Genomic DNA, 14583 nt, shown 5'->3' with positions numbered 1-14583 from the left:
CTGCTGCCTACTGCATCCTCCATCCAATAGCCCACGTCCAGATTAATGTTGATGAAGAATTCTCATTGAGCATTTTTTCTGCTCTGAAATCTTCAGTGGCTCCCTGTTATCCAGTAGCACCAACTAGGACTATATCCCTTTCCAGAAGAACCCTGTGTCTTTTGACTTTACTTATCCTATCGCCTCAGCTTGAATTTTCCTCAATCTTAAGGATTCAACTCAAATGTCACCTCTTCCATGAATGCACTTGTGAACTTCCCACCAGGAGTGAACATTCCTTCTAAACCCTCCAAGAGTTTTGATAACATTTAGTTGTATTACACTACTGTTTACTTGTTTTATCTCTTTGACTGGATTCTATTCCTGTTTATATCATACAAAGCAACTTGGCTGAGGTAGTAGGTACCTTTTTAAAATAAGAGAATAAAAACATTAATGGTAATCAATCAAGTGTCCCTGAACACCTAAGGAATACAAGATGGCAATAGAGGGCTGAATGTACTATTCTCCATATTTCAAAATATCTAATAAAAATTAATTGTGACACATTCATAAAAATGTACAATCAAAATGAAATGCTAATGAAATTTTTGTGTTTGTTTTTGCTTTTGGCTGAGGTTAATACAGAGTGATAACACTACTAATTTTACCAGAAGCTCTCTTTTGCTATTATACATTACTTTGCCTAATTAAAAAAAGAGTTACTGCTTACATGCTTCCCCTGGTAGGTGTTACCAACTCAGTTAACACCCCTCCCCCATCCCAATTCATATGTTGAAGTTCTGTGCCTAATATGAGTGTATTTGGAGGTAGGGCATACAAGGGGCTAGTAAAGGTTAAGTGAGATCGTAAGGGTAAGGCCTTAATCTGATAGAACTGGTGTTTTTATAAAAGAGGATGAGATCTCTCTCTCTCTCTCTCTGCATGTGCACAGGAAAAAAGCCATGTGAGGACTCAGAAAGAAGGCGGCCATCTACAATCCAGGAAGTGAGCTCTCACCAGAAACCAAGCCTGATGGCACCTTGATTCCAGACTTCTAGCCTCCAGAAAGGTAAGAAAATAAATTTCTGTTGTTTAAATCTCCCAGTTTGTGGTATAACGTTATGGCAGACTTAGCAAACTAAGACAGTAAGCAAAACATTTCAAAACCTGAAGCTAGAGGGATAGGAGAAGCAGTAGAGATTCTTGGGCGTGATTATCTGGGGGACCTTCCTTTCTTCCAGGCTAACAGCAGACTCCACAAGTGACTGCTGCTAGCAGAGCTATCCTCCTGGTCCAGCAGGGTGGAGGCTACCTGGGTTTGTTCCAGACAGAATCACTGATGCCTTGCCTGGTTCCTCTCAGCTCTTAATCACTGTGAGCTGAATGAATAACTCACTTATTTCAGACATGTTGTTTTATATAGTGCTTGAAAATTTCTAGGAAAGTCCGTTCTCTAGTAGGTCTGTGTCTTTATTCCTGTCTTACCGCTAGGTTCTTCATGACATTTTTTTTTCTTAAATTCCATATATATGTATTAGCATACGGTGTTTGTCTTTCTCTTTCTGACTTACTTCACTCTGTATGACAGACTCTAGGTCTATCCGCCTCATTACAAATAGCTCAATTGCGTTTCTTTTTATGGCTGAGTAATATTCCACTGTATATATGTGCCACATCTTCTTTATCCATTCATCCGATGATGGGCACTTAGGTTGTTTCCATCTCTGGGCTATTGTAAATAGAGCTGCAATGAACATTTCGGTACATGACTCTTTTTGAATTATGGTTTTCTCAGGGGAAGGGTGAGCTGTGACAAAGTGAGAGAGAGGCATGGACATATATACACTACCAAACATAAGGTAGATAGCTAGTGGGAAGCAGCCGCATAGCACAGGGAGATGAGCTCGGTGCTTTGTGACCGGCTGGAGGGGTGGGATAGGGAGGGTGGTAGGGAGGGAGACGCAAGAGGGAAGGGATATGGGAACATATGTATATGTATAACTGATTCATTTTGTTATAAAGCAGAAACTAACACACCATTGTAAAGCAATTATACCCCAATAAAGATGTTAAAAAAAATTAAAGTTAAAAAAAAATAACAAAAGCAATGAAAAGCAAAGGTTAAAAAAAAATTTCTAGGAAAGAAGTTAACAGCTTATGTGTCTTTTAGGTCTGACTTGAATCCTTTCAGTTGCCAAACTCCATTTCTTTCCATATTTTCCTTTATAAAGAAAAATTTTTAAAGATAAATAGTTTCTAAGACTTCATTCAGTTTTCCTATGATTGACATACTTTGTCTAATCATTTCCCCTGAGATCCTGCTTTTACTACAGTTCAAGTTCTTTCTTTAGCCTTCTATCAAGTTCTTTTAAGTTGTAGGTCCCTAATGTAAACTCAGGATTCCACTGAAATGACTAATGCTTAGCATATTTGAAGATACATAAATACATATACATTCAGATATTATGTCAATCTTTATTCCTATTATGCCTAAAGAAGAACCTCCTATTGTTATTGAGATGATAGAGTGAGTTTACTCTATAACTTGAAAAACAAGTCAAAGTATAAACATACCACTAATTTAAATGTTCTTTAAATAGACTCATCAGCTTCTAAGACCACTCTGGCATTCCTGGATGATACTGGGGACCCTTGTTAGCTGAGCTATTGTAAGACACTCTGAGATTTAGAAACAGACATTAGAGGGTCATTTACAGGACAGAGATTAAGAGCTTGGAGCCAGATTCCCTAAGCTGTGATCTTGGGTAAATTACTCAACTTCTAGATGACTCAGTTTCCTCAAGTGTAGAATAGTGCTAATAGCAGTGCCTTCCTCATTAGCTTATGAGCAAAATTAATAATACACATAGAGCACCTCAAACAATGCCTAGGACACAGCTAGTGCTAAGCAGGTGGTTAGGCATTAAAATCAAAAGGGTGACAGCTGTCCTGTAAGGCTGTTACAGAATAACAAGGGGCCCTCTCAGGGCTGTGGCTGCATCAAGGAGACCTGGAAGGGGCCAGGAGAATGGAGGTGACTCTGCTGATGGAGGAGGAGGCCGAGACCCTGTCTCAACAGCACTTTCCTGGAAATCTCAATCCCTCTAGAGAGGTTCCATTTTGAGGGCTAGCCTTGGCAATTCTCATTCCGGAGAGCTAGCTCTTCCATATCTCTTATCAAGTTTCTTTTTAGTTTAGGCCAGAGACCACACTCCTCACTCCCCGAAGACACACTGTCCTGAATTAGAAAGCTTCCCTTGTTAGCAAGAGAGAACGTTATAATCCCACTATTTCCTAAGAGTCTGGCAATGCCCTGTTTCCAAGAAGGTTCCACGAGTAAATTCTTCCCGTCTCTGCTCCCTTCCCCTCAAGGACACAGATCTCCAGTGGTCCTGTTTCTAGGCTGTGTGTGCTGGGAGTAGGAAACCTTCCTTATCATTTCATGTCTGTCTTTTTTGTCTGTTTGTTTGATATCCTCTAAGCATTTTAATAAACATTAAAAATATTATTATTATTCATGTCTTTCTTTAAATTCCCTTCCTGAACACCTGCTGCGTGTGGGCCAGGGTTTCAGGAAGTGATGTTACCTTCTCAGCTCCTCCAGATGCCTTGAAGCAGCAGTTTTCTTTGAAGCTTGATTTTTATTCTAAAGTGCACCTTTCCAGGCCGGGGGCTAGTACCCCGGTGGGCCTATGAGCTCTCTTACTAGCCTCATGCAGCCATGATTTGGTTTTATTTTATAGGCCTCTCTATAATTATGTCAAAAATGCTTCCCTTTTCTGGATTCTCAATTTCCTGAAGTCCATTAAAATCTAAGCCCAGCTGCATTTTAGAGACTAGTGCTTCTTATACTTTAATGTGCATGTGAACAACCTGGGCATCTGGTGAAAATGCTGATTCTGGAGTGGGACCTGGGAGTCTGCATTCCCAGTACGGATCCATGTGCTGCTGGTGCCGCTGTCCTTGGGCCACATTTGGGGCCTCCACGATTTCGACCCCTCCTCCCCACAGTCATTCACACCCCCAGGGCAGGCCCCCTCACACACTGGCGATTCTGACTTCCAGAAAGGTCCTTTAAAATATTTGCTTCCAAATGTTGCATTCTGCTCAATCTAGAGCAGGCTATCAAATTAAGCTTCCTCTTTACCTTGTCATGAAGGCTTAGTTGGTGGCATTATTGTGTCTACTATAATGCAGTGATTTCAGTTGATGTTTACAGTGAATTAATAATCCCTCACTGGCTCTTCCTTCCTTTTGTGCAGAGTGAAAAGACATTCTCCTCTCTGGGCCCTCTGTCACATGTCACTTAAGTTTTAGAAGACTCAGGGACACAAGTCCCCATGTCCCTTATCTCATCCATTGTCATCCTTCTTGTTTTTCCATGTGGAGCTTCATGCTTAGGGTCACCCTGAAGGGTCTGGAGAGGGCAGATGGCAGCAGGAACCCTGGCATGGGAGACCATTAATATTCATTGGACACACTTAGGTGTCTGCACCGGATGCTGGCTGGGAAACCTCCTGGGCGTGTCATCTTGGAAAGGCTCCTGTCAGTGGCTGGGCCAGTGCTCTGTCCTGCAAACCATTCTCAGCTCTCACCCTGAAGGAAGCAGGAAAAAGGACTCTTAAACCATCCCCACCCAACCCTCTTAACCAGATCAGGACCCTGTGTTTCCCTCAGGTTCTGGATACTAAATCTTGGGGTTCTAACTAGGACAGCAGCTGTGACTCTGAGTGATTCTGTTCCTTAGGTCAGCTCCCCTTTAAGTAGTTTACAATTTGATCTATTTATTAGCCAGTTATAGAACTTGGTTGCTTGAAGTAACCTTGATTTTGTTTTGTTCTTTTCAAGCTGTCCCAGGAGGTGAAGGGATTTACCCAGGTTCCTTTAACTGGTAAGGGTGATCTGGCTGTTAGTGGCATGGCCATGAACAAGAATAGTTAGTTCCAGACTCACGGTTCAGTGCTTTTCCCACTCCACTCAATTCTGGGTGACTCTCCTACTGGTAATTCAACTTAAGGTTAACTAGAAACAATGAAGAGTAAAGTGATAGTATATTAGAAGTAAACAATTCTTCTCTTAAAGATGTATCTGTGTGTATATATATATATATATCTGTGTTTATACATATATATATTTTATTAAAAAATATATATTTTACTTAATGATCCCCAGTTCTAAAGCTAAGGATGATTCAGTTGATTAAAATAATTTGAAAGAAAATAAGACTGGAAGTCAGAAGACATAGTTCCTGGCACTGCTGCTAATGAACTTTGTGTCCTTGAGTGAAGCACCCCAACCCCTCTGAAACCCAGCTTCCTTACCTACAAAATGAGAGGGTTTGAATCTCTCAACTCTCTTTCTAGATCTAACATCCTATGATCCTTTTGATTTTATGGTTCCCAGTGCAAGGTCCAATAGAGTTATACATCCAATAATAACCACCCACTGGCTCCGCATTCAAACACGTCTCTATGCTGAATTCTGTGCTGCAATAGAGGCTTCAGGGCTTGTCCCTGATGAGAGGAATTTCAGGGTGTCTGCTGGCATTGATCACGACAGACAGCAATTCCAAGGGAACAATATAGAATGAGCCAGTTATTCATTCACCACAAAGAAACACTGGCCCATCTCCAGGCATTCAGACTCAGTTCAGTCTTCAGATAACAGGCATTTAGCACCTCACCTGTGACCTGGGGATTAACAGAATCACAGATGACAGAACTGCTCCGCTGCTCCTAGGACTCATGGCATATCGGCAGGAAGAGAGGTTACGCTTAGGGCACACTTAGCTTGTCAAATTATATCACTGATCATCAAAGGGAAACATACACACTGTGGCTGTGAACCTTGAAAGGCACTGTGGAATAATTTTGTGTGGAAGAAGCAGCCAGCCATGATTTTAAACCCTGAATTTGTGCTCTGGCTCTTGCAGTGATTCTAGATGGTTCTACAGCCCTGGCATCCCACGGTACAAGGCTTTTTAGACATTTATCTTGCCTTCTGCTTGTGTCTATATTATGCATTCCTTTGGGTCGACATTTGGCTTTACAGAGCTGCTCAGTGCAGTGTGCCGTGTTGCAGTTCACTTTGTAAACAGACAACAGTGTTGCATGTAACAGTCACGTCCAAGGTGAGTTTTAGTGAAGACATCTTTGATCTCTAGACATCTTGATTTCCTTTAAAGTAATCATGCCACTCCATGTAATGGAAGGCATAATTTCCAAATAAATATTAATATACAGAATCTGCACTGTGCTCAAGCATCCTTTTAGCTGTAGTATGCAGCATGGATCACTGCTCTAGTCTCCAAGGGGCTTGGGTTAATGCAACTGTTAATGTTATGGGATTTCTCCAACTCATTGGTTCTCATGGAGTCATAAACATTGATACTTTACTCCATTTAGGTAAACACTAGATCTCTAGCCTCCAGCAAAACACAACACACAAACTAAGAAATTCCTGGAAGTGAAAAGAGGGCTGTATTACATGTTACTTAAAGTACATTTGACCACCCCCCACGCCTTTTTTTTTTTTTTAAGAGAATTTGTTTCTTCGTGTATTTTTTTTTTCTGTCATGTAGAGGATTTGGGCTTGAATATGGACAGTTTCCCACTACCAGTCAGCCTCAGAATGCTGTTTTCCCCAAGTTTCTCATGATAAAAAGACTCAGATTCAGAGCTGACTGCCTGGCAGCTGAATTTCATTAAGACTTTGATGGGAAACTTAAGTTGGAATTACAAACATCTGTGGTTAAACTTCCCTTTAGTAAACCATTTCCCAGAATTTAACTTTACCACACTAGGAGCAAAAAGAAAAGCAATTGAAAAAAGAATGCTGCTTTTTGGCAAATGCTGGAGTAGATATTTAAATATTCTTCTATGTGGTCACTATATCTCAGTCAAGTAGCAGATTATTTGCTTTAGAAAACGCGAAAGTAATTGTTTGGAAATGCTAAGTTTTGGAACTCAAAGCATGTACTGGCAGTCTGATTTTAATGGTTTCTAACCAATCAAATGTCTCATAACTATGTCTGGCCATCATTATATTTATGTGGTTACTTTGAGCAAGGAAAAACCCTAAAGGAGAGGAGTGTTTTTGGCATTATATGCTTCAAGAATCTATGACAAGTCAGATTTTAGAATTTAATTGTGAAAGGGAAAAAAAAAAAAGGTTATAGCCCTTGTCATAGCAAATATGCTGGGTTTTTTGTTTAGTTTTTTGGGTATTTGGGAAAACTCATTCATTTCTCTTAACTGCTCAGATTATCCTATTTCTGGGGAAAGGTTATGTTTAAAGAACCATTAGGGATACAATTATTTTAATAGTTAAACTAGTCTCCTTCTTGTCCAGTGTTGGATAATCAGCAAATTTGTAAGCAAAAGTTGAAAGTAATCAAATTTACAGAATAAGCAAAAATTTAGATGAAAATAGACTGATACTACAAATCTGAACTCACAGGTAGATAAAAACAGATAATGGAAGAAAAAGGGTGAGGAGGGAGGGAGAGAAGAGAGAATGAGGGCAGACTGAGTTAGGCAGCTTATACACACGATTTCACTTAAATTTCACAAATATCTTGCAAAGAAAATACATTTGTATTCATTTTAAAATCAAACAGACGGAGCCTCTGAAAAATGCACTAATTTGCCTAAAGTCAAACAGCTAGAAAGTAGGGGAGCTGGATTCATAGCACATCTGTCTGGCTAGATGCCCACATTGTGCCTTTGATGAAAGGTGAATTTCAAATGTCGTAAAGCAGAGGACTGCAAATAAACAGTCCTCAGATGTGCTTCCCACAGGGCGTTAAAAAAACTGAGTCAGCAATTTCACTTAAGAATCCAGATTCTGTCTTCTTGTAAAAAAACAGAAGGCCTGGCAACACAGAGAGGTGGGTGCCCTCTGGAAGAGGCATCCCGTCCTCTGCTGCTGCTTGGGCCCCACCACTCACAGGATGTGTTCCTTTCCCTACCCAGTTATTTTTTGCTCGGCCTCCGTAAAAATCTGAGTTTTAAAACTGTCTCTGTTCCATAGGATCAGCAATTCCACTTCTAGGTATATACTCAAAAGGACTGAAAGCAGGGACTCTGATGGATAATTGTAGACCAATGTTCATAGCAGCACTATTTACGGTAGCCAAAAGGTAGAAATAACTCAATGTCCATCAACAGACAAATGGATAAATAAAATGTGATATTACATACAGTAGAATATTATTCAGCCTTAAAAGGGAATGAAATTTGGGCAAATGCTACAACATAGATGAACCTTGACCACGTTATGTTAAGTGCAATAAGCCAGGCACAAAATGACAAATGCTGTAGATTCCACTTATATGAGATACCTAGAGTAGTCAGATTCATAGAAACGGAGAGTAGAATAATGGTTGCCAGGGCCTGGGGAAAAGGCTAACAGGAATTATTGTTTAATGTGTATTGAATTTGAGTTTGGGAAGATGAAAGTGTTGGAGATGGATGGTAGTGATGGTGATGGGTGGCGATGGATGATGATGAATTACCTAATGCCACTTAAAAATGGTTAAAATAATAAAATTTGTGTATATTTTACCACAATTAAAAAAAACCCATTTCTTCTGGTTAAATCTGAGAGCTCTGGTATTACAGCAAATGGAATTCTCTGTTTTCCAGCGGTTTTATAATAAATTCTGTAAGATAGGCCATGTAATTTATGCTACTCATCTAGCAAGCACTGCATAAATGGTCTTTGAATGGTATTTTATATATCTTCACTTTAAGAAATTATCAAACTTTGACTAAAATTGTTCCTACAGATAGTTATATTTACCTCACCACATTTTTCTAGATATTCTTGCACAGTTGAATTACTTTCATAAACTCCTTCCTAGCTGGGCCACTTACCAGGCAGGTTGCCTGGGCAAATGCTTTGTGCCTCAGTTTCCACGTTTGCAAAATGAGATAATAAGTACGCCAATCCCACTGAACTGTTATGAGGGTTAAAGGAAATAACTCATGGAAAGTGCTTAGACCAGTGTCTGGCACGTGGTAAATACTCAATGAGTGTCATCGATAAGCCACGCTATTATTATTATTACCATTACTGTATTCCAGTCCTTCTAAAATAATGTTTCCCAGGAACTTTCTTTGGTGTTTGGTGAGTAAGTGGCTGTGCCCTACTGGCCTAGCCCAGGAGTAATACTTTTTCCACATTAGCCCCATGGCACTTAGGTGATAGCTGCTCTTACGGAACATAAATTCATTCTGCTTTATATAGTGGCTACGTGTATGTTTTTCTGTCTTAGATTGCTTACTCCTTGAGGGTAGGGATGTGACTCTGCCTTCTTTCTGTCCCGCCTGGTGCCTGCTTTATTACTGTGTACATGGTAGGTCTCCAAACCTGCTCTTTGGATGGTATTAAGTGAATGAAATAATGACTGCATGCCAGGCTGGGGGTGGGGTGTGGGTGTTAAATTACCAACTGCTCTGTTGAACAGCGGTATAGAATGATGGCCTAGGCCAGTGACTGGAAGTCTTGATATTGTTCTACAAAGCCTTTCTCAAAGTAAGTGAGCAAGATAAGGCAACGGAAAGCAGATAGTGAAAGGGATCTGAGCTGTCTTTTAATAAACATACTACAATCCTTTAGTGGCAGGGCACCTAACTACGTGTTGGAGCATGGGATCACAGATCAACCATGAAGGGTGTCTAGAAGAAAAGTCCCGCAAAATTAGTCTAGTTCATATTGCTTTTTTTTTCTTAGCAAGCAAGTTTGTCTAGTGTGAGGTACATTTGTGGTTCATGGGGCACGAATCTTCTTGGAGGGAAGCTAAGAACAGCAACTGCAAAATCCAATCAGGTTATCAGGAGATAAACTCCTGGTTTCCCCTCTCAGGGAAGTTTGCTCAGTATTGTCAATTATTTCCCTTATTTTCTCAATAATCTACCAAAGGCAGTAACAGCACCGTCGCCTTCCACCACCTCCCGCTTTGCCCTTCCAGCAAAGTCCCCACTCCTCTCTGAGTCTCTGGGTGGCTTCTTTCCAGCCACGAAGGATATAGACAACAGGGATATGGCAATATTAAGTAAAATAGCACCATAAAATAAAGTTCTGAGAAATATTCCCAACTAAGGGTTTCTTTTAATCAACCTCTAACCTGTGTTCTTGACCTTGTTTAACTCCTGCTTCTTTTTGATAAACAAGAATGTCACTCTTCCTAAGGACACTCTGATACCCTCTCCTGGGGGACTGTTCCCATCTCCATCCCTGCGTCCCCTCCCATTCTTCTGCATCTCCGTATTGGCCAAGAAGACTTTTGCCTAGTTTCACTTGCTATAATGTGTATAATAAAATTAAGTCTTTCTTTTCTTAAATGTGGAATATTAGAATACTAAATATACTTTTTGACACTACCTAGTTTCCCCTTTGCCCACCCCCACCTGCTGAGAATCATTGTTCTCACCATATACTCAGAAATAATGGACTCAGTAAATTATCTGCTCGTAAAAAAGCAGGTAGTAGGAAAATCCTACCAACTAGCACCCATGGTGCTCCTGTTTTCAAATTCTCTGCATCCTGTAGGAGCTTGTGCTTATTTTAGAAGGAAAGGAGGGGCGTTCCTTCTTGGTCAGCCCATGTTTCCCATCCTTTTATTCAGTGCATGTTGAATGTATTTGTTCTCCTAACCCACACTGTGCACCAGTATGCCGTAGTCTGTGCTGAGGGTGGAGAGGATGCCAGTCCTGCTATGGAGGGGCGTGTGAGAGCCTTAGGAAGGCCGTCAGCCTAGCACCTCCCACTGCTCCATGCTTGCTTTACTAGTTTTCTTTCTTCCCTTTGAAGGAGAATTGAGGAATGACCATTTATATATATACCCGATCCAAATAAAATGAATGTATTTTTAGAATATCCTTCCAACCACCTCTCCAAACGCCCGCGAATAATGTCTTGTATGAGTCCATGTTCTCTTTTTCTCTACAGATGAAATATAACCTCCTGAACCAATTCAGTGGAGTGGTTGTACCATGTTATTAAATCTCCAGAATGTATTTGCTTTCAGGTCTCCTTACTGGCTATAAAAAGCATGGGAAACCCGAATGGTGGGGCGTTGGAATCGCTGTGGGACTGCAGGCTGACTGGAGGGCATTATGTGAAACTATGCAGTGGGAACATAATTACCCCAATCCCACCCTTTCTACATCATATGACCCTCCGGAATGACTAATAGATTCTTTCTGTTTCCCTAAACCAGAAGCCTCAACAGGCATTCTGGACCTATTAGTCTCTGACAGTATTACAAATTTAACACACTACGTGACATTCTTTTTGATTGGAAGGATACAGACAAGCAATATTAAGTAAAATAGCACCATAAAAATAAAGTTCTGAGAAATATTCCCAAATAAGGGTTTCTTTTAATCCAACTAGCCATGTATTTTTTATAATAATAATAAAGACAACACGTAGGATGTATTAAGCATTTATACATGTTAGTCACTGTGTTAAGTCCTCTATGTATTTTATCTAATTTCATCACAGTAACTGTATGAAATATGAAGTAGACATCAATAACTTATCTAAGTCTCAGTTTCTTTATCTGCAAGTTGGGCATCTGTAGTTTGCCCAAGGTAAGGAGCAGGCAAGCTGAAATTTGAACTTGGGACCATCAGACTGCAAAGCCTGCAATCTAAAACCCTCTGCTGTGCTGCCTTCATATTATTTCACTGAACATACGAGTATATAAGCAGTTGCTCAGGGTTTCAGCAATAAATTTAAGGTTCCCTAAAAAATCAAATAATTATTTTCTTACGTTTTGTGAGATGAGAGTTACAAAAAGTTATGTGTGCCTGTCTTTTTAGAATTAGCAGGTAAAAAGATAGGATGCCCAGATAAACTGAATTTCAGATAAACAGTGAAAAAAATTTTAGTATAAATACATCCCATGAAATATTTGAGACATAACCAAAATCTATTTGTTGTTTATCTGAAATTCAAATTTAATTGGGTGTCCTGTATTCTATCTGGCAATCCTACTCTTAAGCATTTCATTCTGGAACTTTCCACTCAAAGCAACAGGTGGAGATAATGCTTCCTGGGGGGTTGATTCCAAGCCTGTAGAGAAGTGAAGCCTTCTCATTGTGTGGAGTGTCTCCTGGTCTGGCTTCTCCCCATGTCTGAGTACAAAGTTGACCAGAAGGCGTGCCCCTCTTTCTCATGGGGATTACATTTCACACCACAATGGGAGTTGGTATGCTCTGGCCCTACCCATCCTCCCCTCATTTTGGGGTGTGGGTAGGGCTCACTCCTGGAGAAGGACCATCTTCATGCGTATTATCTTATCAGTAGTTTAATAACTACGGTTATACTAACAATTAGTAGGACTAATGGCAATAATCCAGACTTCAGTGCTGTTAGAAATGGCACTAGAAATGCATCAATGGCATTAGAAATGTATCAATCCACATAACTGCTTTGGTTCTATAGTTGCTGTAATCATAGCTATGGGTGTGTGTGTGTGTGTGTGTGTGTATACATGTGCGTGTGCGTGTGTGTGTGTGTGTGTGTGTGCGTGTGTGTGTTGTTAGGTCAACTGCTCTTTCCTTTCCCATGAACTTAGGTGACTTCATTTTCCTCCTATTTAGCATCTCCCACGCCCTGGACGTGCTGTTGTCCGTCTCGGCTCAGGGGGTTCTTAAATCACTTACTCTGGATTCATCCACCTTTACCCAGTTTCTACACTTTGGTTATGCTTTTAACATAAACGCTTTTGCAAGGGATTCAAACAGCAGCTCGTTGAATAAGCATATCATCAGTAGCATATCTCCATCATTTTTACATTTGGGATGGGGCTTGACTTTCATCATGACTTCTTGTTTCTGGAATAAAATGGCTTGTGTCTATTTAAGGTATCTGCTCTGCAGTTTCCTGACAGCTTCTTTAGTGCCCTCACCCACTCTTCACCCTCCCCTCTTGCAGAGGACCTTCTGTTTAATTTGTGACAAAAAGATTAGTCCTGCAGTATTGTTCCCACTGTCCTAACATCACAGAGGAGCAGGAAGCCAGTGACAGGGCACACACATTAAATGGTGTGGCTTGACAAAAATGACTCTATTGGGACATAACAAGCGGCGGAAAGTCACAGACGTGCTACTGCAGCCCCAGCTGAGAGTCTAGCCTACTAACTCAGAGTATGCAGGACACATGCCCTTTTACCAGCTTGAACAGGGATGTGTTCCAAAGCCTCAGCTCTCAAATCACAAAGTCCAAATCCAACGTACAAAGTAAAACTCTTTATTTCAAGTTTCTGAACTGACCCGTCCAGGTGAAACTCATAAGGCGGGTGGGGAAGGGAAAGGGGGTGGGGAGAGAGGGGGACACAAGTGTGATACACACAACACGGGGCACAGGTGCCCCAGCAGGGTGACAATGGCAGGGGCACTGTACCTTGGCAGCAGGCGGCAGGCTTCCGGGAGCCACGCGGGCCTCGATGGTCTCAGGCGGGTTTAGTTGGCCGAACGCTGAGCTCCCTTCAATGTCAAAAGGAGAAGCGCTGTCGTCCTCAGACGCGGCGCGGGAGCAGGCGGCGCCCCAGAGGAGCCACAGGGGCAGGACTGCGTACCAGGCAGAGCTCAAAGCCATCTCTCCGCTGACATCCGACAGGGCTCTTCCAGGGGCTCGGCCACTGTTGGTCCTCGCCGGTCCCCACTGTGGTGCAGCGGTGCCTCACTTATTTTACCTTCTGTGCGTCTGCAGTATCCAGATGTGGGAACTCAAGGCAGCCCAGGGAGCAACTTAGTAGAAAAAGGAAGAGTGAGAGAGTAAGCCAGAGCCTGCTCCACCCCCCTTCTCTCGCTCTCTCCTCTTTCTGTCTTCCCCCTCCGTTTCTCTCTCTCACTTTCTCTCTCTCTCCCCAGAGGCTCTCGCTGCAGAATGTACAGATGGATGGAGCTTAAAGCTCAGCATCAAGAGGCGGATGCGTTTGGGGCGAGCCCCGCGAGCGCCGGCCACCTCCTGTCCCTGGCGGTCGCGATTGAGGGCTGCGCTGTCCTGGCTTCCTTCCCACACCCATTTTCACCACTCCCTTTTTACCTTCACTTCCAGGCCCTCCCCCTCCAAGCTGGTCTTTCAGACACCGTGGCCGGGCCTTTCCTGGCGGCCTCCCCTCCCCTCTCAGTTTGGAGCCCCTCCAAGGGCCCCAGATGAATATTCAGCTTTTGTGATTGCTTCCTCACATCTCTTATTTATTTAGCCAAGGTGCCGGATGTCTTATCTATATTTATGTACATCTTTTATGTGGCCCGGATAGTTTGCAGTAAAGTGGGTGGAAAAGGGATTCCTGGGCTGGAGCCGGAGGTGGATGCTCTCAGATGGCAGAGGGGGAGGGCACCCCCTTTCTTGGGCAGTGTTTCTCATTTTCTAGAGACAGGCTGCTGCACTCTTTGTGCTCATACCTTCCCTGGAGACTGGCTGGCCACGCTCTTCCCCCTGACAGTCCTCACCCAGAGGGCTTGGGAGAAGAATATCTTTCACTGCAGCACTGGAAAATGACTTCATTACTCAAATGCATGAACTTTTATTTACAAAGAACATCTTGTTTTCGTCCTAAAGAGGTGCTTTGTAAGGGGCCCG

At 42.0% G+C, this 14583-nt stretch overlaps 1 protein-coding gene across 1 annotated transcript in view; it reads right to left on the bottom strand.

Moving 5' to 3' along the window:
* The window catches only part of LAMA4 (laminin subunit alpha 4), a 150729-nt gene extending 136733 nt beyond the window's left edge, over positions 1 to 13996 (bottom strand). Inside the window, exons 1-2 of the mRNA XM_060030432.1 lie at positions 13850 to 13996; positions 13399 to 13745 (exon numbers count right to left, since the gene is read on the bottom strand). Of these exons, the coding sequence (XP_059886415.1) occupies positions 13399 to 13593 (195 nt within the window). The 5' untranslated portion in view covers positions 13594 to 13745; positions 13850 to 13996. The remainder of the gene's footprint in view (positions 1 to 13398; positions 13746 to 13849) is intronic.
* Positions 13997 to 14583: the final 587 nt, after the last annotated feature.

Source organism: Delphinus delphis, chromosome 14 (genome assembly GCF_949987515.2).
Source record: "Delphinus delphis chromosome 14, mDelDel1.2, whole genome shotgun sequence".
NCBI classification, from domain to species: Eukaryota; Metazoa; Chordata; class Mammalia; order Artiodactyla; family Delphinidae; genus Delphinus; species Delphinus delphis.
Note: the sequence above shows the minus strand (reverse complement) of the source record. Positions and strands in the feature narration are given on the sequence as shown.